The sequence below is a fragment of the Scyliorhinus torazame genome, chromosome 12 (genome assembly GCF_047496885.1).
Source record: "Scyliorhinus torazame isolate Kashiwa2021f chromosome 12, sScyTor2.1, whole genome shotgun sequence".
NCBI lineage: Eukaryota > Metazoa > Chordata > Chondrichthyes > Carcharhiniformes > Scyliorhinidae > Scyliorhinus > Scyliorhinus torazame.
In genome coordinates, this window is record NC_092718.1 from 160,368,969 (window position 1) to 160,394,594 (window position 25,626).

The 25,626-nt window shown below is 42.2% G+C and overlaps 1 protein-coding gene across 13 annotated transcripts in view; it reads right to left on the reverse strand.

The window, feature by feature from the left end:
• The window catches only part of LOC140386703 (general transcription factor II-I-like), a 220,322-nt gene that overhangs the window by 59,427 nt on the left and 135,269 nt on the right, over window positions 1-25,626 (reverse strand). For 12 of the 13 annotated variants that reach the window (XM_072469273.1, XM_072469274.1, XM_072469272.1 and 9 more), the window contains 5 exons: window positions 24,906-24,964; window positions 21,438-21,509; window positions 16,564-16,747; window positions 13,262-13,317; window positions 8,848-8,910 (listed from right to left, as the gene is read on the reverse strand). In XM_072469273.1, the coding sequence (XP_072325374.1) occupies window positions 8,848-8,910; window positions 13,262-13,317; window positions 16,564-16,747; window positions 21,438-21,509; window positions 24,906-24,964 (434 nt within the window). The remainder of the gene's footprint in view (window positions 1-8,847; window positions 8,911-13,261; window positions 13,318-16,563; window positions 16,748-21,437; window positions 21,510-24,905; window positions 24,965-25,626) is intronic. The other variant, XM_072469276.1, reaches the window with a different exon arrangement.

Consider the following 25,626-nt stretch of genomic DNA (forward strand, 5'->3'; position numbering starts at 1 on the left):
GGCTGTTTGATGTCACCATTCCTACATTTGCTCATGATTGATTGGATTTTGAGGCAAATAACATCAGACAGAAGAAATGGCATATAATAGACCCTTACAGTACAGCTGGAAGATTTAGACTTTACGGATGACTTGGCTTTATTATCGCACAACCATGTATGGGCGCAAGATCAAACCTGCCACTTGACGCAAACATTGACCAATGTTGGCCTTAACATCAATATAGAGAAAACAAAATGTGAATAAACACTAGGAATAACAACTCCATTAAGATAAGGAACACCAAGCTGGATGAAGTAACATCTTTTACCTAACTTGGTGGTGTCCTAAGTACTACCAGTGGGACAATCAATGATAGAAAAATCATAATTGGGAAGGGTAGAACAGTATTCATCACTCTCTCAAAAGGCGGAGTTGGATACGCCATACTTTGAGGATGTTACAGAACAACATTACACAGCAAGCTCTAACATGGAACCCGTAAGGATAGAGAAAGCAAGGCAGACAAAGAAACACATGGAGGTGGGACATGGAAAAAGAGAACGCAGCCGAGGGCTATATATATGATAACAACTGAAGTGTTTGACTCAAGACAGAATTAGATAGAGAGAATTTTTCCTTGGTCTATGCTTCGTCAAGGAGTGAAAAGGTTAAGACGACGCTGTTGTAAAATGCTGCTGCCAACAAATATTTCTGACAAAGCCTACCATTAACCCTGGAAAGACTTTGAGTAGAAGTTCACCAAGAAAAGAATCCTCCCCAAAAGATTTTTTGACTTAATTCTTTACAACAGATACACCAAGTAAAAGCTCCATCAGCAGTGAAATATTAAGGGTCAGAATTTTAATGTAAATTTTTTTCACCTTGATAAATAAAGTAGTATTTAGCGCAAATATTAGATTTTAGTTTTAATTTGGAAGTCAGGAAGTAAAATTCAGAAAATCCAGTCAGAAGTAGTAAGGAAAACCCAGTTTGGAAGAAGTAAGGAAGAAATTTAATGTTTATAATAAATTAACAATACAGCATAAGTTTACAAAGTTATGAGTACGAAGAGGATGACTGACGTCGATTAATAAATCGAACAGAAAGATGCCTTGCAAAGGCAAATCCAGAGACCAGATTCTGCATATTGCAGAGAAAGATAGAACTGCTTTGACAAAACAATCGGAAGCGGACCACTTGGAAGCAATTCTAGTTATAAAGATAAGAAGAGCATGACTGCAACCAGCCACTTCTCAATACAAATTGTAAATGGATTCATAATCGAGGCACATACTCAATTTTCAGCGATGTCTCAAATCACGATGGCTACTTGCCACTGAAGCCTTCTTCCGTCTTCGCAGCTAGTCTCCCATCAGCTGTTTTGCCATTGCCAAATTTTGGAACTACGTGGCACTTCACCTCCAACCTTTTGCCATGTGGGGGCCTCCACAAAGAGCAAGGAGCTCCAATAGCATCATTCAAGGGATTGTCAAAGTACACACAACCCTCAACCACAATTCATGAAGATGCATGATCTAGTTTGTAGATGACGGTTATTTCCCATCCTGCAGTAGATTTGCAAGCCACACACAATCTCTTCAATTTTCTATACAGAAACTTGGCCCATCTTTGAATATTGTCAAAATACAAATTTGAAAAGGTGGCATATGGCACAGTGGTTAGCACTGGGACTACGGCGCTGAGGACCCAGGTTAGAATCCCGGCCCTGGGTCACTGTACGTGTGGAGTTTGCATATTCTCCCCAGGTCTGCGTGGGTTTCACCCCCACAACCCAAAGGTGCAGGTTAGGTGGATTGGCCACACTAAATTGCCCCTTAATTGGATAGAAAAATAATTGGGTACTCAATTTATTTTTTTTAAAACAACTTGCTTCCATCTACACCTGGTCAGCCAAATATTCCACTTCACGCACATTTTGACGGAGACACTCTGTAATATTCTGAGCACTTCCCCATACGTCGACAGCTACCTCTCTTAAAAGCCCACCACTGGCTGGAGATCCAACACTGGATCTGCTGCACCAGCTATGTACAAACTATGGCAACAAGTGCTTGAAAACAAAGACGTCCACAAGTTAACAAAAATCCTAGTGCAGTGTTTTTCAAGGCCAACTCCACCAACATTCACGGAAAACCCGTGCATAATCAATTTAATTGGGCCAAATACTGCAGGTGGAAGGCTGAAAACGTCTTCCTCACAGCTCTAGTTTTCTCAACTTTCAAATAGCCAAAGTTGCAAGCCAGTGGGAGGGCAAAGAAAATACTTCATAGATACACTGAAGCTTCAGAAATATCAATGTTTGCACACTTCACTGACTGGGATTTGTTACCAATTATTTGTTTAAAAAAATTTTTTTTTTTTTTTTTTTATAAAAAGAGTACCCAATTATTTTTTCCCCCAAAAAGGGGCAATTTAGTGTGGCCAATCCACCTAACCTGCACATCTTTGGGTTGTGGGGTGAAACCCATGCAGACACGGGGAGATTGTGACCCGGGGCTGGGATCGAACCAGGGTCCTCAACGCCGTAGGCAGCAGTGCTAATCGCTGAGTCACCGTGCCGCCCATCGTTACCAATCATTCATAATGGTGACACCGTGTCCATCGACCTGCGTTATGCTTTAAGTTGCAATGTTTTAATGAGGCAGAGCAGTGATAGAGGTAAAAAAGAAAACAAAAGCAAATCCTACACTTTGGATTCGACTGCCTCACAGAACCTCCTGTCCCATGTGCTCCAGTCCTGCACTTTAGATTCCAATGCCTCACGGAACTTCTTGTCCTATGTGCTCCAAGATCTGTGGTCGAGAATCAGCCTGTTCAGTCACGCGAACATCCATAGCAGAAACTTGGAACTAATGTCATCCTCTAATCGAGGGATAGCTGATGTAACCGTAATTTTCAAAGCTGTCAATAATTTAATGCAAGTTGAGCCAAATAAAGGCGACGCAGAGAAACACACAGTTACTATTTTAGGTGCCAATTTCTGTTCATCAGAACTCAGGAGTTCATGTTTTACTGAAAGGTCACTCGATCTAAAAATTTGCTTCTCCCCGCAGATACTGTCTGATTTGCGGAGTATTCCAGCATGGTTTTAATCGTAGATTTCTAGGATCCACAATATTTAGCTTTTGTAAAGGCTATTTAGGATGGATTCTAAAATTTGTGATCATAAAATGATTTTCTTTACAAAATGTTGGTACTTAAATTAAGCAGCAAATCCTGTGAAAAGAAAAACATGTGTAGCCACAAGATAAAGAAAAGTTCTTAAAAACTGAACTATTGAGACAACAAGGTGCAAGATTTTCTCTTCTTTGCTCTGACAACCAATAGCACGGCATCTTAAGACAAAATTGCCAAAAAAAAATCAAAGCCCGGCACTAATATTCCTACAGACTGGATGCATAACGAATGCAGTAGACTTAAACTGATTGCTACAATTTTCTAGGCAACATTAGGTTCAGGACCCTTTGATTCAGGCCATTTCAGATATTTCCGCATTTGCAGTGAAAGATTTACTTAGAATTTCAGTTCCAGCAAAATTAATTGATGCCATGCGGCCATTGAGGCTTTAAGACAGAGACGAAAGAATATTCATGAATGTCAATAAATGAAGTTTAGAAAGTTGAATGACGGTTTTAGATTGTTTTGACTAATTTCTGAAAGGTTAAACTGAAGCACAAGAAGTACAGCAAGTATATTCAAGATGCCATTATTAAACCAAGAAAAGAAAAATAATGAGACGATGTATAAAAGCCTGAATATCAGGCATGCCCCAGAGAAAGAACAAACAGCAAAGTGGTAAATAGAACTATCCATTTAACTTGCTTCTTGAGGAAGGAGGTCTTTTTTCCTTAAATCCAAGTTTTGAAATCAACAATAAAAGCTTACCAATGATCACTTGAACAATAGACTACGCAAGGTTTACTTGTTAAGTGGCTATGTAATCTTGGCTTTGAAGATCATTCTGCAATTCTTGTACTATATAGCATTACATTCCAAAGTTTTAAGTCAGAAGGGAACTGCTGACAAAGACAATTGACACTGCTGTTGTAAAACCAGTGTGTTCTACTTGCACAGTTACGGAGATTATGTTCCCGTGAATTCTCATGAAGGGCCAAATCATGAATGGCAAACATACTTTCCAATGGAAGTAAATGCGATCCCAAAATTTGATTGTTTTTAAGGTGCATAGGCAATTAAAAATGCACTTTTGAGTAAATTAAAGACAATTTTACAGGAGATATCATTTAACAAAGAACAAGAACTCATTTTTAATTAAGTACTGTACCTGCACCGTAAAATACTGGTCAGGAGTTACCTGTGTCCTGTCAATCATGTGCAGTTACAGGTGACCCGTGTGCAGTGCACACTTCCTTCTGGGGAAATACACCATGGAAATCTTGGGTTTTTTTTAATCTCCTAAATGTTGGTTTTTCATTTTTTCAATTCCAGTATTTGCTCAGGTACAACCTTTTACAGCTAGGCAAAGATCTGGGGTCACAATGGGCAATCCTGTGTTCAAGGACTTTTATGCGGGTAAAAAAATTCGGGAAAGAAGAAGTCACGAAAGGCAGAACTTCATTGTATTTAATTTGGTTCTTCTGATCTATTAGTTATGAGGTCTTCTGGTACAGAGAAAGCTTCCCCTACCTCTGGGCCAGAAGCTCCAGGTTCAAGTCCCACTTAAGGATTTGATTATTTTGTTATTGGACTAGTTGATTACCAGCCCACAAATCCTTCCAATATTTCAATAACAGGTGTTAAGAGTGGCAGTACCTCCTGACCAGACACTGCAGAAAGCAACAGCAAACCACTGCAGTACTTTGCCAAGCATAATCTTGAATCAATCCAATGGCAGTTCATGGTCAACAAGCACCCCCTAGGTATGTTTCCTGATGGAGGAGGATCTTATTAGAACTGTACTGTTTTAATTATTGATACTGAACTTATATTGCTTTAACTGTTGACACTGAATATTACAAATCTGTAGTGTGGGTGATAAGTGTAATTAAATAATGCAACTGTCTAGCAACACATCATTGTAACCAACAGTCTTTGATATCCCCGACAAGTTAAAGTTCAATAGTAATTGAGCCTTCCCAGTCACAGAGTGAAAATGGAATTATAAAAATAGACAATATTGAACCCTCGTCCCATAATGCCCAAATAAATTTCCTCATTTATATTGTTAGACGAGACATCCCTGAAGCCTTCCAGCTATGTGCATAACATAGTGGGACTATGACACTGAACTCCTCGAAAACATTTATACCCTAATCATGAACTGTCATATATTTTTTTTAAACAAACATTTTATTAAGGCATTTATGGTTTTATAACAAAAGATACAAATACAAATTTAAACATAGTTCAGTGCGTAACACACCCCTCCATGTCCCACCGTTCCCGCCTAAGCTAGACAAAAATAGCCTAACCACCCCTCCCCCCCACCACTTATTGGGTGCGATTCTCCACTCCCACGCCGTTTGGGAGAATCGCCTGGGCCGCCAAAATTTCCCGGGATGACGGTCCGACGCCCTCCCGCGATTCTCCCAAGCGGCGGGAACGGCCCGGTCGGCTTTCGCGGGCCATAGGCCGGAGAAACCGAAAATGGCGATTCTCCGGCACCCCTGCTATTCTGAGGCCCGGTGGCCAGGCCAAAACGGTGGGTTCCCCCCGACGCCGTCCACACCTGGTCGCTGCAGTCGTGAGCGGTGCGTGAACGCTGGGGGGGGGGGGGCAGCCTGCGGGAGGGGGGAACCTCACATGTGGGGCGGCCCGCGATCGGTGCCCACCGATCGTCGGGCCGTCCTCTCTGAAGGAGGACCTCCTTCCTTCCGCGGCACCGCAAGATCCGTCAGACATCTTCTTGCGGAGCGGACTTAGAGAGGACGGCAACCACGCATGCGCGGATGACGCCCGTTATGCGGCGCCAGCCGCGTCATCTATGCAGCGCCGCTTTTTTGCGGGCGACAAGGCCTGGCGCGTGTAGATGGCGCGGCCCCGGTCCTGGCCCATTGTCAGGGCCTGAATCGGTCGGGACCGGGGCCGTTTCGCGCCGTCATGAACCTCGACGGCGTTCACGACGGCACGGTCACTTCGGCGCGGGAGTGGAGAATCCCGCCCACTGAATCTGCTAACAGAGTTTAGTTTTCTCTGAAGAAGTCGATAAACGACTGCCACCTCCGAACGAACCCTAACGTTGATCCTTTCAGGACGAACTTAACTTTCTCAAGTCTGAGAAACCCAGCCAAGTCGCTAACCCATACATACCCCTGATTTTGGGGGCTTCGAGTCTCTCTACACTAGTAAGATCTGTCTCCAGGCTACCAAGGAGGCAATGCCAAAACGTCAGTTTCTCTCACCCTCTGGACTCCCGGGTCTTCCGACACTCCAAAAATAGCCACCTCTGGACTCGGCGCCACCCTCGTTTTTAGCACCGTGGACATGACACTCGCAAATCCCTGCCACAATCCCTTAAGCTTCGGACATGCCCAAAACATATGGGCATGATTTGCAGGCCCTCCTGCATACCTCACACACCTGTCCTCCACCCCAAAAAACCTGCTCATCTGGGCCACTGTCATGCGTGCCCGGTGAGCCACCTTGAATTATATCAGGCTGAGCCTGGCACATGGTGAGGACGTATTGACTCTGCTCAGGGCATCCTCCCACAAATCCGCCTCTCCTTTCTCAACTCATCTTCCCATTTACGCTTTAGCTCACCTATCCCGGTTTCCTCCCACTCCATAAGTTTTTTTTTTTTTTTTTTTTATTACAGATTTCCGATACCTTACCTTCCCTTCCCCACCCCCGTTTTAGAAACTACCTTGTCCTGTATCCCCAGCAGCGGTAGAATCGGAAAGGTCAAAACCTGTCTTTGCACAAACTCTCTTATCTGCAGATACTGAAACCCATTCCCCTCCCGGCAATTCAAACTCCACTTTCAAACAGGGAAAGCTCCCATCAATAAACAGATCCCCCAGCCTCTCAATACCTGCTCTCTGCCATCTCTGAAACCCACGGTACAAACCGATGATTACCACAAATTGTATCCCACACTCCCATATGCTTCCACCACTGCCCCCACTCTCAGGCCACCACTGCCACTGGGCTTGTGGAGTACCTGGCCGACGAGAACGGCAGAGGAGCCATTGCTAATGCCCCTCAAACTGGTGCCCTTACAGGAAACTTCCTCTTCCTGCTCCAACACCGACCCCTCCCCCACTACTTAATTTATGGCTATATTTGCCGCCCAGTGGTATTTCCTAAAGTTTGGCAGCCCACCCCCCGGCAACAACACTTACTTTACCCATGAACTGTCATATTAAATTATGCAAGTCATTGCTTTCTTGGGAAAAAGCATATTAGCGTAGCTGTTAAGTTGTATCATATGCAGTACTTTGAACGGCCAGAGTTGCATACTGATAATAATAATCACTTATTGTCACAGGTAGGCTTCAATGAAGTTACTGTGAAAAGCCCCTAGTCGCCACATTCCAGCGCCTGTTCGAGGAGGCCGGTACGGGAATGTGTGATCAGTGATATAATTATATCCATAATACACTTAATGAGAAAAATTTCATTCATGCTGCTCCTCCAAATGGCCCATCTGGATTTTTCACAACACATGTTGGACCCACTTTCAAATAGGGTCTAGAATGTTAGTAAATCCATAGAACATAGAAAATACAGCACAATATAATGTAATTATATATTTTTTTAATATGGGCAAGACTACAAGCTTTGGATTGTGCAGGAAATGAGATGTTATAACACAATGAGCGAAGAACAACAAATTAAAACTTCAAATATGGTTCAGGTAATGCCAAAGGGCTGAATGCAAGACTTAACAGGAAAGAGTTAAATATTGGGCAGATGTGTTAAGTCTATGGTCATGTCAAATGTTTAAGTACAAAAGATACATATAGAGCTCTAACAAATTAAAATGGAAAATGTTTTGCAAGTGTTACAATAATAAATTATTTAAATATAGTATTTAATGCAACAACTGCTCTTAAAAGGAGAATATACAAAAGAATATTGTCTCTTTCATTCTAAGATACTGCAATCAGCTTCTGCAAGAGAAAAACATAGATACAGTGGCAAGGTATTCCATGTAGTTTAGCTATGCTTTAATATTAGCACAGTTAATGGGCTCCTTATTTAAGCTCAATTTTGAAACGCTTAAAGTAATATGCTTTACCATGGTATCTAGTAGTTGCTGGAATATAAAAGAAGCATGGTGGAAAAGACTTACTTTAAACTAAAATCTGCAACAAATCTACTCTATTGTATTGAACGCTACAACTCTGAATATTTAACCAGAGTCAACCGATCACGTGAATCTTTATGGAAAATTTGTAACAAGTGATTTTGAGCTGAAGTTAAGAAAGTATCAAGAACTAAAATGGATGATGAACCTGCATGTAGATTTTAGCTTTAGTTCTGTTGGATCACTTAGTTCAGTTACATTTTATTCCAGGGCACAGGCTTACAGATTCCAAACTATGTTAACTTTAGACACTGGTTTCTTCTTCCTGAGGAGGAATGAATAATGTATTATCCAAAACTTGTGGAGCTTATAAAAATATATATGCACTAAGTCTATTTCATGTATGTTTATTATATTAGAAACAGACTGATACCACATGCTGTTGGAATTCTTTGGTTCATTTTTTCTAAACACTCCTTTGCGTGTGTTGGTCATTAGTTGTGCACAACGATAGCACTTTTATAATGCACTGCCTTTCTAGTTGCACCAGAAGAAAGTATGACAAGGTTCAGATAATGACATTTTTGTGCTGAAACATGAAAGTGTCATTGATTAAAAACAGTGCGTGGTACCTGAGGCATCAGCAAAAGATGGCATCAGTCTGTCCCTAAAATGATCAGTGTTAGGGTCAGAACCTGCATAAATCAGAAAGTACAATGCAGTAAGGAAAATACAAAATTAAAGCGACATATAGAGCCTGCAAAATACAGATGAACCAGCATGAATATAAAGCTGATACAGGCACAATAGGAAGTTTTTCTGGGCCATTTCAAATGTCAACCTGAAAGATTTTTCAATTGCAAATGCACAAGTGTACCTGAAGCAGTAAACAGAACCAATGACCTGTTTTTGAAACATAGATCCTCTTAGACTCATCAGTGTTGCTATCGTAGAGAGACATGTAATCGTAACTCACTAATTACAGTCCAAAAATAATTTCAAGAAAGTCTGAAATATAACAATTTTTTTAACTACTTCACACTCCAACATTTTCTCAACTAGGATAGAGCAAACAATGACAAAAATGTATTAAGTTGAGTGAATCAAGTTATAAAGTCATGTAAGCATAGCTCCACTGGACTGTTGAGGAAGATATGGGCCATTAAAGTCAACTTTTTATCAACATGAAATAAACACTTGATAAAGAGCACATTAAAAACAAATTTCCATCATGGAATGGAAGAGGAAGATGGTTAAATAAATTTCCATAACTCCTATGATACTCCAAGTATATAGTCCTTCATCTACTTATGAGGCACGATCAATTTGGCTGGAGACGAAGTTGAATTCAAACTGAGGCTTTATTAGTATCTGAAGTGTGGCCTCCTACAGCAGCTCACGAAATGGCTGCTAGCTGAAGGCCACGCATATTTATAACCCGGCTCCTGGGCGGAGCTAGCATGCAGGGGCCCAGGTGAAACTGTAGTGCAGGTTCTACCGTACAACCCTTAATATAGGAACACTGTGGTTTACCACAACTTAAACCTACTTTTAGATGAATAAACGCTTACGATTAGAACGCTTATGATTAGAACCTCTCGCAAGTCTAATTTACCAATTTGAATATCCAGCTAGCCAGCATACTTGCAATCTCAAGAACATGCATAACTAATTTTTGCAGCATTAGATTGCAATTAATAAATGCACATCAGTTTCTTATATTTCTCATGCAAGATTGATTTGTTGAATTAAGTTAAGAATTAAGTCTGTCATACTAAATTAATTTCAGTATGTTTTACACAGGCAAGTAACTTAACACTTTTACAATGAGAGCTAGATTGAGTATTTGTACGTTGAAATGGGTAGCACAGCTGGAAACAAAACTGAGAAAGAGAATAATGGAGAAACAGATTGAAGGCATTCAGAGTTTACCTTTATACATTTCCAATGCCCGTGCATGCCAGCCAATGACAATCAAAAATTAAAAGGCCAAAGTAAACATTAAGAAACGTTACTCACCATTGTTCCCCACCCAAAAATATTTCTTTCACAAACTTGACTCACAATTCCAGGTAGGTTCAAGGACCATGACATTCCAATGTATTTTACTTTTAAAGTAATTCCAATGAATGTCCCTCTGTTAACAGACTTTTCACAATGCAACAGCAAATATAATGAAAGCTCTCAGCCACAATTGTTCATTTCGTTCAACTTCCACCCCAATGGACATTGTAGAGCAAAATGGCGCATGACTCACTAAAGCACAAGTGCCCCTGACTGAGGGTGATCTTACTCTTAGCCTCTTCGAAAATATTACAAAAGTGCTCCTACTTGATCATCCAATCTAGTGAAACACAATTAAATATATCAGGAGTGTCAAATATCAGGAGCAGTTGCATTCGGAAATCCTCAAAATCTCAAGCTCAGGCAAATGAGTGACACACAACTCCCATTTGCTCAGAAAATGACAGATTGGTGAGAAAATAGTTTTAACATAAATAATTAACACCAAAAAACTAGTTACAAATGTCAAATAACATTGCCACATCAAAACAATTATGTGGAGAAACAGTGTCAAAGTGTCACGGTAGCACATTGGTTAGCACCATTGCTTCACAGCGCCAGGAATCCAGACTCAATTTCCGGCATGGGTCACTGTCTGTGCGGAGTCCACACGTTCTCCTCGTGTCTGCGTGGGTTTCCACTGGGTGCTCCGGTTTCCTCCCACAAGTCCCAAAAGATGTGCTGTTAGGTGAATTGGACATTCTGAATTCTCCCTCAGTGTATCCGAACAGGTGGCGGAGTGTGGCGACTAGGGGCTTTTCACAGTAACTTCATTGCAGTGTTTTTAAAAATAAATTTAGAATACCCAATTATTTTTTCTCCAATTAAGGGGTAATTTAGCGTGGCCAATCCACCTAACCTGCGCATCTTTGGGTTGTGGGGGTGAAACCCATGCAGACATGGGGAGAATGTGCAAACTCCACACGGACAGTGACGCAAGGCCAGGATTCGAACCCGGGTCCTCAGCGCCGCAGACCCAGTGCTAACCACTGCACCACATGCCGCCCCTATAATCATTGCTGTGTTAATGTAAACCTACTTGTGACACTGATAAATATGTAATTACTGTTGAAGGAGTCCTCCCTGCCTATTCCCTTTGTGCCCATTTCTTTCATTTTATTATTTTGGCCTATGGACTCATAATCGGGGTGTGCCTTTAAACAGAAGACTAAGTTGAAACAGCCTGCTTGCCAGGACACTGCGTTCTCAGGCTTTGCATTTTGAAGAGGCGAAACCAGCCTCTTCGGCACTGGGTAGATCTTGGGAACCAGCTGTGCAGGAGTTGGCTCAATTGGTTAACTGGCAATCAGTGGGTTGGCTGGGGGCAGTATTCTGCCTGGCAACAATCAGTGATTGGTTCCTGTGTGATGCTTTCTGAGAGAACTTAGCGTGAGTGTTTAGATCTTGGGAGCTCTTTACCCCCCCCACCCTGCTTGCTGAAAGGAGTGTCTGGCACATCCTTGAAAGTAACCCCGAAATGAGGCTGAGCCTGCAGAGAAAGCAGGCAACCTCGCCAGTGAAAACCATCTCAAGCCTAGAAGGAAGTCATACCAAAATGAAAGCCTGAATTTCAGAAAGCCATTGACTGGAACTCATCCCAGTGCAAATATCCTGATCTTCTTATTTTTATTTAGTTTCTTTCCCTTTCCACCACCCTTTCCCTTCTGTGTTGTGTGATTGTGTATTATATATACACATATTAATTATAGAGAGCCGGTGAGTTAGGAAGGGGGGTGGTTGGGATAAAGGGTAGTGTGTTGGTTAATTTTTTGTCTGTTTAATTCTGAAATTAATTAGAATAAAAGGCTACTTGTGTTTTAAAGTTAAAACCTGGTGATAGTAGTTTACGGAGCTCAACCAAGGAACTTGGGTATTTTAAATAAAATCTAATTTCATCTGTGTTGCTCCAGGTCAAGTGGGGCTGGAATGGACTGCACACTAGCTCACGGTGTCATGACATTGTATTGAGAAATTAGGTGAACTAGGTATGACATGGCTCATAATAGTGTTTTGATACCGAAAAGTCAACTAATTAGGGCTTCAAAGCATTTGTGGTTTATGCTGCACCTCTGATTCAATCAAAGGCAAGAAAGAATGAAAAGGAAAAATAGACAAAATAAAGGAACTTTAATTAACATAGCATTTTTCAAAGGCACATATGTCAAAATTGTTTCATAACCAAATTAAATATCATTAAGTGTGACCGCTGGTGTTTGGATGTAGCATACACTGTAAAACAACAGATAACATCCATCCAGATCTATTTGTCATCTTAAATACAGCTATGATAGAGATTACAAAAATATAACGGATTACTAGAATATTAATTTTTCTTCTCCCAACTCTGCTAGCTTACTGCCATCTCCAGTCTGATGTACAGAATATTTAAAATGTAATCAACTTAAGTTATCTAGAAGGCAATGGCAAAACCAGTGCAGAATATGCTGCAATTTTTGATTCATGACAGGATAGTACTAAAGTAGATGACAGAAGACACAAAGTTGAGCATAAGCCCAAAGAACATGGTCAAAGACCATTTATTTTCCTGTCATTTAACACTGGAGAGTTGAACTCTTTTACAGTGGTTAGCAAAATGAGGTAGTGATTTAATAGCACCCCAATATGTATAAATTCATACGGTCCTGTCTGCTTCCAGCAGGTACCTCAGTCACCCAAATGCACTCAACAATTAACAATATAGCCAGCATGATTACAACTGGAAGAGGGAAGCAAGTCAACATATTTTATTTTAAAAGTTCCCTCTTCCAGGTTGGGTGGATGAAAACTAACCCCTTCTTATTCAAATCTTGAGTTGGACTTGAATACATATACATAGAAGCAAGAGTGTTACCAATGAGCCATGACGGATGTCAAAAATACAGCATACACCTTGCACAGGAAGGTGCCGATTAAACTCCCTCATCAATATCTGCATTTACTTAGCTTATACCAGGATAGTATGGAGAGAGAAAAGGCTCTTACCTGTTATGTTTAATCGTACATGGGTTTCGCTTTGCTCATTAGCCAGTAGTTCTGATCTAGAATAAAAATTGAGTCTGTTAGACTAAATAGAGTTAAAGGGAAATTAATTTTCCAATCTTAATTAAAACATTAACTTTAAACCTAACCTTTTTTTTTATACTGTTAACCTTCAAGTTACATTAACTTAAAAAGGATTTATTTATCAACTCCTCAAAAACATGAGGGAGGGGTTTTCAGCTGGTGTTCACTGCAGACGAAAATAGCGACGCTGGCATAAATTCCTGCAATACCATGGGAATGAGAATCATGATGGCGAGATCTTGTTCTCAGATTTTCCCCCACATCTCACCAGTGACGAAATGATGTTCCTGCGCACATTTAAATAAATTTAAATGTATTTCAGGGCAGCACGATGGCACAGTGGATAGGAAGGCTGCCTCACGGCTCCGAGGTCCCAGGTTCGATCCCGGCTCTGGGTCACTGTCCGTTTGGAGTTTGCACATTCTCCCACTGTGTTTTTTTAAAAAATATTTTTATTCTCCATTTTCACATTTTCCTTCAAAATTTACACCCCACACACAAACAGTAAACGGTAACAAATACAAAATCAATCCCCTTAACAATACCAACAATCCCATCCTCCCACCACCCCAAACAACGGCCCACCTGTCAATATATGCATCCAATAAAACAAACCCTCCCACGGTGGCAACAAAAAACAAAGGAGAAAAAGAAAAAGGTGTCCAGGACCGCCCATGGTCACCATTGACCTATCGAGTCCACTCCCCCTCCCCCCTACACTCAACGCCATCCAACCTCTGAAAGAGTACCGTACATGATACCCAAGAGTTGTACACCCCCCCCCCCCCCCCCAGTCTCCAACTCCTCCCGTCCACTGCCTCTTGTAAAACTCCTCCCCCCAACCTCTGTTCCTTCCCCCCAACTTTCCACACCGGCGAGACCACTCGGACCCTGTTCTGCCAGGCTCCGATGGCCGCAGCCCCTCCCCCCCACCTCACGCCTGTTCACTGGCCGGCTTAAACCGGCCAGCTTGGAGGCCCCCGCCCGGGTCCCTTTCCCCCTTGCCATGCCCTCGGAATGCCCAGAAATCCCCTTTTAGCACACAAACCCCGCATATCCACCTACACCCCAAAGAGCCCTCATTTCGAGTGAAAGTCCCATCACTTCCCTTGTCCAAATATATACAACATTGGCTCCTTTAGCCCATACACCCGCACGCAGTGAAACAAAAAAAGAAGAAAATACAGTCAGTCATGAGGTCACATCGGCACATGGCCATTTCTCAATTTCTCTGTTCTGCCACAGTCCTTCTGCCTTCGCAAACTCCTCCGCTGCTTCCGCCGTTCCAAAATAAGAGTCCCTGAGCTTGTAAGTCACCCTCAGCTTCGCTGGATATACAATGCCGCACTGCACCTTGCTAATGTACAGTGCCCTCTTCACCCGGTTGAAGGCAGCCCGCCTCCTCGCCAGCTCCACCGTAAAGTCCTGGTATACACGCCTACCATCTCCAGCCCACTGCACTACCCGCTTCTGCTTGGCCCAGCTCAGGATCTTCTCCTTCACACTGTACCTACGGAAGCACAGAGTCACTACCCTTGGCGGCTCACTCGCCATTGGTACAGGCCTCCACGACCGATGAGCCCGATCCAGTTCATATCGGGAGGGATCCTCCCCCTCCCCCAGTAGTTTTGCCAGCATCGCGGCAAAATACTCAATTGGCCTCAGTCCTTCAACTCCTTCGGGCAGCCCCACAATCCTCAAATTCTGTCGCCTGGATCTGTTTTCCAGGTCTTCCATTTTACCTCGCAGATCCTTGTTAATGTCCATCACCTTCCGCATCTCCTTCCCCATCGAGGCAAGTTGATCACCGTGCTGCAATAATGTCTCCTCCACTTCCTACAGCGCCTCCCCTTGCTCTCGCACCTCCGCCACTGCGCTCGCCACCGCCGTTATCGCCTCCTCCACCAGCGCACTAAAAACCTCTCTCATCTCCTTCCTCATTGTCTCCATGTATCTTGTAAACTGCCTTTCGAATTCCGCAGCCATCACCTTAGTTATTTCTTCAGCCATAAGCAATGCGGCCTCCAGCCTCCTTTTTCCTTGGTGACCCCGCGGTGACCTTTCCACTCCCCGACGGACCTTCAGCTGTTTTCTTTACGGATGATTTTTTTGCTTACCCTCGACATTTTTCTTCACTGTGCCTTCACTGTTTCTTCCTGCTTTTGCCGCCTCCGTGGGCCCTGGGTCCGGGCTTAAAGCCCCGAAAATGCCGTTCCCGAACGGGAGCCCTCCATTGTGCGGCCGCCTCCCGCCCGCCGTCATCGGATGTATTCTCCCCGTGTTTGCATGGGTTTCAACCCCACAACCCAAAGATGTGCAGGGTAGGTGGATTGGCCATATTAAATTTCCCCTTAATTGGAAAAAATTAATTGGGTACTCTAAATACTAATGGGCTTCCCCATCATATATTCCCCCAGGTGGAGAATTGCCCCTTCGCCGAAGAGATATCACGTTGGCGATGTTTACTGCAACTACTGCAAAACGGGAAGCTGTCGAAGGGAATTCGACAGGGGTGCAAAGGTAAGTATAGTCCCCAGTAGGGGTGTGTGCGAGGGGTTTGCCCCATTATGCGTGTGTGGGGGTGTGCGTGTGGGATTTGTTTCAACACAGATCAACGTTGTCGGCTCTATAAGGCTTTGGGTTGCCAGTGTGACAACATAAAACATGTCCCCAGATTCTCTGTGCACAGAGTGCCAGAAAATCTGGAGAGAAAACTTGACTACAGCTGGAGTGCTGCACACCAGGTTTCTCGCTGAAACCGCATTCTGGAAAAAATATTGAAAGATTCGCCAATGGAGTTTCTTGATCTAGACCAAAATTAACAATGCAATGTAAATTCTAATTAGTGAACAGCAAATTGGAATATACATCTAGTACTGCTCTGAACAATTTATACATGCACTTTGAAGCAAATGTGCTGCTGGATAGAAATAAGCTTTCACATTTAATTATTATAGTAAGTACTCTTAAAATTATCAATTAAAATGACTGCCCACTCTGAAGCACAAAATTGAAGGCATGCAACGCTTGCACAATGGTCATGATCATTTGCACCTCATTCTATTTTGATGGAGCATAGCTTATTGTAGGTTTGTTGTGAATTGCACAGCGTTTACCTCTCTCAAGCAAATGTCAGAGAGCATTTAATAAAAAACGCTCAACTAAGGAGAAGTCTAAAATTCAGAGATTGTATCTTAAAATAAAAAGGGAACTTCACCTACCTTTTAATAACAAACTTAACTCGATCACTTGATTGTAGGATCTTCTCAAGCCTAGGGATACCATACCAAGAAGGGCTTCGGAATGGAATGTTGTCAGGTAAACCCTCCACATATAGTTCTTTAGGATGAGATTCAAATTTACGATAGGGCACAATCATTGCTTGTGTCTGTCCCATTGCTTCAGCTGTAGCAATCAGAACATCAGAATTACAATAAGGCAACAACACAATGTTAATAAAAACATGCAGGAAATGGTCAGCAGATTTCAATATTCAGGACGCCAAAGCATGTAATGAGGCAGTGGGGAAGGGAACACTGACAAAGGAGAGTATTTGCAGGCACGGAGATGGGTTGAAGTGTGTATACTTCAACGCAAGAAGCATCAGGAATAAGGTGGGTGAACTTAAGGCATGGATCGGTACTTGGGACTACGATGTGGTGGCCATCACGGAAACTTGGATAGAAGAGGGGCAGAAATGGTTGTTGGAGGTCCCTGGTTATAGATGTTTCAATAAGATTAGGGAGGGTGGTAAAAGAGATGGGGGGGTGGCATTATTAATTAGAGATAGTATAACAGCTGCAGAAAGGCAGTTCGAGGAGTATCACCCTATTGAGGTAGTATGGGTTGAAGTCAGAAATAGGAAAGGAGCAGCCACCTTGTTAGGAGTTTTCTATAGGCCCCCCAATAGTAGCAGAGATGTGGAGGAACAGATTGGGAAACAGATTTTGGAAAGGTGCAGAAGTCATAGGGTAGTAGTCATGGGCGACTTTAACTTCCCAAATATTGAGTGGAAACTCTTTAGATCAAATAGTTTGGATGGGGTGGTGTTTGTGCAGTGTGTCCAGGAAGCTTTTCTAACACAGTATGTAGATTGTCCGACCAGAGGAGGGGCAATATTGGATTTAGTACTGGGTAATGAGCCAGGGCAAGTGATAGATTTGTTAGTGGGGGAGCATTTTGGAGATAGTGACCACAATTCTGTGACTTTCACTTTAGTAATGGAGAGGGATAGGTACGTGCAACAGGGCAAGGTTTACAATTGGGGGAAGGGTAAATACGATGTTGTCAGACAAGAATTGAAGTGCATAAGTTGGGAACATAGGCTGGCAGGGAAGGACACAAGTGAAATGTGGAACTTGTTCAAGGAACAGGTGCTCCGTGTCCTTGATATGTATGTACCTGTCAGGCAGGGAAGAGATGGGCGAGTGAGGGAACCATGGTTGACAAGAGAGGTTGAATGTCTTGTTAAGAGAAAAAAGGTGACTTATGTAAGGCTGAAGAAACAAGGTTCAGACAGGGCATTGGAGGGATACAAGATAGCCAGGAGGGAACTGAAGAAAGGGATTAGGAGAGCTAAGAGAGGGCATGAACAATCTTTGGCGGGTAGGATCAAGGAAAACCCCAAGGCCTTTTACACATGTGAGAAATATGAGAATGACTAGAGCGAGGGTAGGTCCGATCAAGGATAGTAGCGGGAGATTGTGTATTGAGTCTGAAGAGATAGGAGAGGTCTTGAATGAGTACATTTCTTCTGTATTTACAAATGAGAGGGGCGATATTGTTGGAGAGGACAGTGTGAAACAGATTGGTAAGCTCGAGGAAATACTTGTTAGGAAGGAAGATGTGTTGGGCATTTTGAAAAACTTGAGGAAAGACAAGTCCCCCGGGCCTGACGGGATATATCCAAGGATTCTATGGGAAGCAAGAGATGAAATTGCAGAGCCGTTGGCAATTATCTTTTCGTCCTCACTGTCAACAGGGGTGGTACCAGGGGATTGGAGAGTGGCGAATGTCGTGCCCCTGTTCAAAAAAGGAACTAGGGATAACCCTGGGAATTACAGGCCAGTTAGTCTTACTTCGGTGGTAGGCAAAGTAATGGAAAGGGTACTGAAGGATAGGATTTCTGAGCATCTGGAAAGACACTGCTTGATTCGGGATAGTCAGCACGGATTTGAGGGGTAGGTCTTGCCTTACAAATCTTATTGAATTCTTTGAGGAGGTGACCAAGCATGTGGATGAAGGTAAAGCAGTGGATGTAGTGTACATGGATTTTAGTAAGGCATTTGATAAAGTTCCCCATGGTAGGCTTCTGCACAAAGTAAAGAGGCATGGGATAGTGGGAAATTTGGCCAGTTGGATAACGAACTGGCTAACCGATAGAAGTCAGAGAGTGGTGGTGGATGGCAAATATTCAGCCTGGATCCCCGTTACCAGTGGTGTACCGCAGGGGTCAGTTCTGGGTCCTCTGCTGTTTGTGATTTTCATTAATGACTTGGATGAGGGAGTTAAAGGGTGGGTCAGTAAATTTGCAGACGATACGAAGATTGGTGGAGTTGTGGATAGTAAGGAGGGCTGTTGTCGGCTGCAAAGAGACATAGATAGGATGCAGAGCTGGGCTGGCAGATGGAGTTTAACCCTGAAAAGTGTGAGGTTGTCCATTTTGGAAGGACAAATATGAATGCGGAATACAGGGTTAACGGTAGAGTTCTTGGCATTGTGGAGGAGCAGAGAGACCTTGGGGTCTATGTTCATACATCTTTGAAAGTTGCCACTCAAGTGGATAGAGCTGTGAAGAAGGCCTATGGTGTGCTCGCGTTCATTAACAGAGGGATTGAATTTAAGAGCCGTGAGGTGATGATGCAGCTGTACAAAACTTTGGTAAGGCCACATTTGGAGTACTGTGTACAGTTCTGGTCGCCTCATTTTAGGAAGGATGTGGAAGCTCTGGAAAAGGTGCAAAGAAGATTTACCAGGATGTTGCCTGGAATGGAGAGTAGGTCTTACGAGGAAAGGTTGAGGGTGCTAGGCCTTTTCTCATTAGAGCGGAGAAGGATGAGAGGCGACTTGATAGAGGTTTATAAGATGATCAGGGGAATAGATAGAGTAGACAGTCAGAGACTTTTTCCCCAGGTGGAACACACCATTACAAGGGGACATAAATTTAAGGTGAAAGGTGGAAGATATAGGAGGGATATCAGAGGTAGGTTCTTTACCCAGAGAGTAGTGGGGGCATGGAATGCACTGCCTGTGGAAGTAGTTGAGTCGGAAACATTAGGGACCTTCAAGCAGCTGTTGGATAGGTACATGGATTACGGGAAAATTATATAGTGTAGATTTATTTGTTCTTAAGGGCAGCACGGTAGCATTGTGGATAGCACAATTGCTTCACAGATCCATGGTCCCAGGTTCGATTCCGGCTTGGGTCATTGTCTGTGCGGAGTCTGCACGTCCTCCCCGTGTCTGCGTGGGTTTCCTCCGGGTGCTCCGGTTTCCTCCCACAGTCCAAAGATGTGCGGGTTAGGTGAATTGGCCAATGATAAATTGCCCTTAATGTCCAAATTGCCCTTGGTGTTGGGTGGAGGTGTTGAGTTTGGGTAGGGTGCTCTTTCCAAGAGCTGGTGCAGACTCAAAGAGCCGAATGGCCTCCTTCTGCACTGTAAATTCAATGATAATCTATGATTAATCTAGGACAAAGGTTCGGCACAACATCGTGGGCCGAAGGGCCTGTTCTGTGCTGTATTTTCTATGTTCTATGTTCTATTAGGCACACTGTGGAAACACCGAGTAAATCTATTCTGATCCAATATCAAACCATGAGTTGATTCACACACCAAATTGGACTGTATCTTGACAGAAGATCAGGTAATGTGTCTTGTTGTTCATTCATCAAATTGGTGATATTATCTATCCAGTGTTATGGGCCAGGGTTTAGAAAACTCCAAAGTATATCATGGAGTTCACCTGACCCACACTGTTTATAGATTTTGGTTACGAGGAGCACAAAGGCCTACCTTTCAGGTGTTATTCAACAGAGGCCTTAAGCACTTTTAATCAAAAACAAAGTTTATTCTCTGAATTTAGTTAACATTTTTATAAACACATAGTAAGCATTGTTATCAACTACAAACATAAATACCCTACACAGCTTCAGTAATGTACTTATAACCCTTAATGAATTCCTCTTAACTGTTTCAATTTAATAACAACATCCCATAAACCAAAAAACCCTTTTACCAAAACAGTAGGTTATAGATTTCCTTCCAGAAAACAGTTATCACTTTTAAGTTATCAAGTAATCTGGAGACACCTTTTAACATGCAGAGAGAGAGAGAAGACAAGACTTCTCTGTCTGAATACAGCATCCAAATGTGAAAACGAAAGCAGAAAAACTCAGAGCCACAAAACAGTCAAACCAAAACTAAAATAAAACCCAAAGCCACAGCCCAGCTCCACCCACACAATGACATCACTGAAGCCATTTGATAAGACAAAACATTTCTTAAAGGGACACTCCCATGACACCAGCCATGTATAATTTGACATGCACCCATTAATGGAAATGTCAGAAATGTGGTCGACTTTTAAATGCCCTCAGGGATGGGTAACAAATGCTGGTCCAGCCACATCCACATGAATGAATAAAAAAATATTAATTTCCAAGGTTACCACTTGAAGTCTAGAGTTGATTCTCAAATACCATTGTTGAACGAATTAGAAGCCTTCAAATTGTGATTTATTGGAGCAATTCATGCCAATATTTAGCTAATTATTTTACCAACAGGTATGTAATGCAAGTTGGCATGCTTTTGAACTTCTTCAGAGCTACCAGGACAAGGAGCAGGTGTTACATTTTCACGGTTGCAATGAGAAGAAATTGGTATTCCAGCATGTGACCATTGGATAATATATAATTTGAGGGAGTGAAACAGCCATAAATTGCTTCATTTCCAAACCCTTAACACGAGGATCAACGTATGCATCAAATCAGTAAAAGGGACCATTTATAGCTGGACACTTCAATTTCAAGATGATCAGTATAGCTAAGAAATGAAAGGTGAATTCAACTGAAAGAAATTTGTGGGGTAAAAAGTACCGTATTTCCTGCTGAAAAGTTCTTCAACCATTCTCCTTAGTTTAGTGATTCTGGTATTCCACTCTTCTTTTGCTGGAAATTGGAAATGTTGAGAATTTAGTGAACATAACTGGACTCCTCATCTAGCAGGTGATTTCCAAATTAATCACAAACTCAAAATCAAACAGTACACAGTGAAACATTGGGCCATAACTTGCTCGGAGTGGCAATCAACGTTGGATTGTTCGGGTCAGGTGGGGTGAGGATCGATCTGTGTATTTAAGATATTTACAGGTTTTAGTTCTAACTTTTTCAGAGTACCTATTAGTGTAACACTGGGAGAACCACCTTAAACCCGTGATTTAAATCACTCTGACGGATGATTCTCAGCTCAGTGCAATTGTTTGCGATTTTAGACAATTGTGGTGCAAATGCTTACCTGTGGACTCCTGAGAGCGATTCCCCAATGCATCTTTGGGGTTACCCCCAAATCCTACACTGTGGATCCAGGAGGTTACAGGTCATTTAGCACATCAGAAAATTGAGCATAAAGGTTTACCAGTGTTTTACATTAATTGCATACACATTTCAGTTGACAAGATATATTATGCTTCTACACAGTTTGTAAATAGGAAAGTGGTGTCCAAATTTTCCACTTAGTGGTCCACTTAACTGCATGGTACAGCACCAGATGGTCAAATATAATGAATTGCAAATAAAATGCTAGGTTAATGGGATATATTCTTGTAACTATTAGAAAAACTATTTTTAAAAACCGATCTACAGCAGCATTTTCTTTTATTTAATCGCCAAGCCTTCTGGCCCCACCGTGACAAGTTTTCCCATGGCCGACGGAGCGATCCATTCAAATCCCTGTTGACTTTGGTGGGAACAGCCAGAAAATTCTGCCCAAAGTCTTTCGCCTGTTCTCATGTCTCAGCAATCTGCATAACCTATTTGCTTTTGGCATTAATGTTTGCTGTTTCAACATTTATTAAAGCAATTTCCATTATGAACATGAAAATATGAGTTTATAAAATAAAAACATGGCTATAGACAACATGTTAATAAATACATGTTATAATGTATTTAGATAATTTATCAAATGCTGATGATGTGGAAGACAAGGGCAAGGGATGCCATCAAATATTTGAGCAATGAAGAATGAGGCAAAGCACAAGCATAGGAGACAAATATCCTGTCAGGTAAGTATTCCATCAATCACAATAGGGAATTCATCGCTAAGGGAAAAGGACAACATTTTGGAACCTCTGATGTGGAAGCTGGTATGAGAGCAGATATAGTGGAGCCAGAGGAATTGAAAGAGCAATGCAGTTTTTATAAGTGGGGTTGCTGGGTTTGTAATTAATGCCAGTGGACAGTTCATCGAGATAGGGGAGCCTGGAACAAAAGGAAGTCAGAAATGGGCCATGCAATACGTATGAAAACGTATGAAAAATTTGATACTAAATCTAGATGAGCAGAAAACAGAGCAAAATCATATACATAATGGGAAAAGATCAGGATGGGGTTTTCTGTAGATCTCGAGGTTAAAAAAAGGAGTAGGCAATTGGGTTCCTCAAGCCTGCTCCACCATTCAAGAAGATCATGACTGACCTGATTGTGGCCATAATTCCACTTTCATACCTGTCCACCCGCCATAATCTTTGACTTCCTGCTCATTCAAATATTTGTCTAATGCAGCCTTAATATATTCAATTACTGACCTCCACTGCTCTCTGGGGCAGAACATTCCAAAGGCTAATGGCCGACAAATGAAATTCCATTTTACCGGTCTTAAATTGGAGACCATTTTTTAAATAAATTGGACCCCACAGTTCTAAATTCCACCCACAAGGGGCAACAGTAGGAAGTAGGACCCTGTTCAACATATCTAACAAAAAGAAACATATGACATGAAACTCAAACGTAGTTGACAGTGAGGACAGACTTCATAAGGACAGACAGACTTGGTGAAATAGTCATACACAGGGCAGATGCCATTGAATGCGAAAAGTATGAAGTGAAGCATTTTGGCAGAAGAAACGTACAGACAATATGAAGCTGCATTGTGGATCGCACAATTGCTTCACAGCTCCAGGGTCCCAGGTTGGATTCCGGCTTGGGTCACTGTCTGTGCAGATTCTGCACGTCCTCCCAGTGTGTGCGTGGGTTTCGTCTGGGTGCTCCAGTTTCCTCCCACAGTCCAAAGATGTGCAGGTTAGGTGGATTGGCCGTGATAAATTGCCCTTAGTGTCCAAAATTGCCCTTACTGTTGGGTGGGGTTACTGGGTTGTGGGGATAGGGTGGAGGTGTTGACCTTGGGTAGGGTGCTCTTTCCAAGAGCCGGTGCAGACTCGATGGGCCGGGTGGCCTCCTTCTGCACTGTAAAAATTCTATGATAATGGAGCTGCAGAAAATGAAATACCCGGGGATGAAAATCTACTAATCTCCAAGACCTTGACATTCTTCCTAATGTGAGTTGCTAGCGTGGATGCAGAGAAAATCTACTCAAATATTACAAGAGATTCAGGACTTCAGTTGCATGGAGAAAGCAGGGATGTTGGTTCTCCCCAAGGCAACCAAATCCAAGGGATCTTAATTAAATAAGGAGAAAGTGATTCCAGTGGCAGAATTGATTAACGAGACAGCAATTTGCAAAAGAATCAGATGGGAGATGAGGAGACTTTATGTCATTGAGTTAAGGTAGTGTATTTCAGACCATCATAAAAGAGTGGTGGAAGCAACAAGGAACTGGAAAAATAAAGGCAGAAATATTTGCAAGGTTTAGGGAAAGGGCAGAGGAATGGGACTAATTGGATAATTAGTTCAAAAAACTCTGGCATGATGGGATAAATGACTTCCTTCTGGGTTGGTATCATTCTGTAGTAGGTCCTTTCATCTGAAGGAAAATGAATTGAGCTGAAGGAAAACTTTTAAAATTTGGCCACAAGTTCAGCGAAGCAGAAGAGACCAGAGGTCGTGGGACTAGAGGGATTGCTGTTCAAGGAAACAGAGGGCACTTGATGAGGAATGCAAGTTCATAGGTATATTTGTAGAGAAAAGGAAACGGTTAGTAACAAACCTGAAATTTGCTAAAGCAAGGGGCATCAAAAGAATTGCAGATGTGAATAGAGACTGGGGGATTAAAGTTAAGATGAATAGGTTTTGTGGAACAGGAGCAGGCAGAAATGAAAGTCTATGTGGACAACCCCATTTGTGGATCTTCAGGAGATACAAAACAGTTTATACAGAGGTGGTAAATTGTGTTTAGGAAGAGGGGGATGGGCTGGTGGAAAATCTCCAGAGGATATAAAATTGATATGGATCTAGAAATCTCAGCCTGTTGTTCAATGGTGGGGGTCATGGTCCAGGTGGGGGTAGTTGTCAAGAGTGTTGCCATTCAGCCCTAGCAATGTAAATAGAGGTCCTGCCACCCGTCATCTGCACCGCCTTTGCTGGTTTATTCATAAGAGTTTGAATTCATACCTCCTGGGACAGTTTTGTCTGGAGTTGTTTCTTCCTGCTCATTTGCTAACAGTTCTGGTCTAATAGAAAAATAAAAAATATTAACAAAACTGATTTACAATACACCTGTGAAAGCATCTACTGTTAATTGCACCATTACCTGGTGCAACTGGTGATGAAATAATGAGCATTTTGTGAGTACTTTGTCCTGCAGCAAAAAGGTTGCCTGATTATTAATAAATGCCTGACCAAATAACACCATTACAACTTCTTTGACAAATCTGAATTCCATTGAAAACATTAATGTTACAAACATCTGCCAGCTCAATTATATTTAGAAACAAACATTTGTAGCTACTCCTGCTCCACGTCATAGGTTAGGTTCATAAAACAAGTCATTTTGTTTAACAGATTACTGTGAAGGTGCAAGAAAAAAAACTTCACTGGAGCTATAGCAAAGGGGAGAAATGTTCACAGTCCTAATTATGCCACCGTCAAAGAAATTAATATGTGGGCACCCAAACCGTTCTGTAATTTATTATCCCTTCTCACATAAAAAGCTGCTTCTCCCCAGGTTACAGTACTAATTTATACAGAAGGAAAAAGGGTGCATGTATTTTCTACTCGTGCAGTACCTACCTTCCTAAAATGGAATAAATTCAATATTCGTGTGTGAGACAAGCTACTACTCTTGATTATCACAATATTGAATTGTCACTACATTCTAAATGCTGGTGTAGAA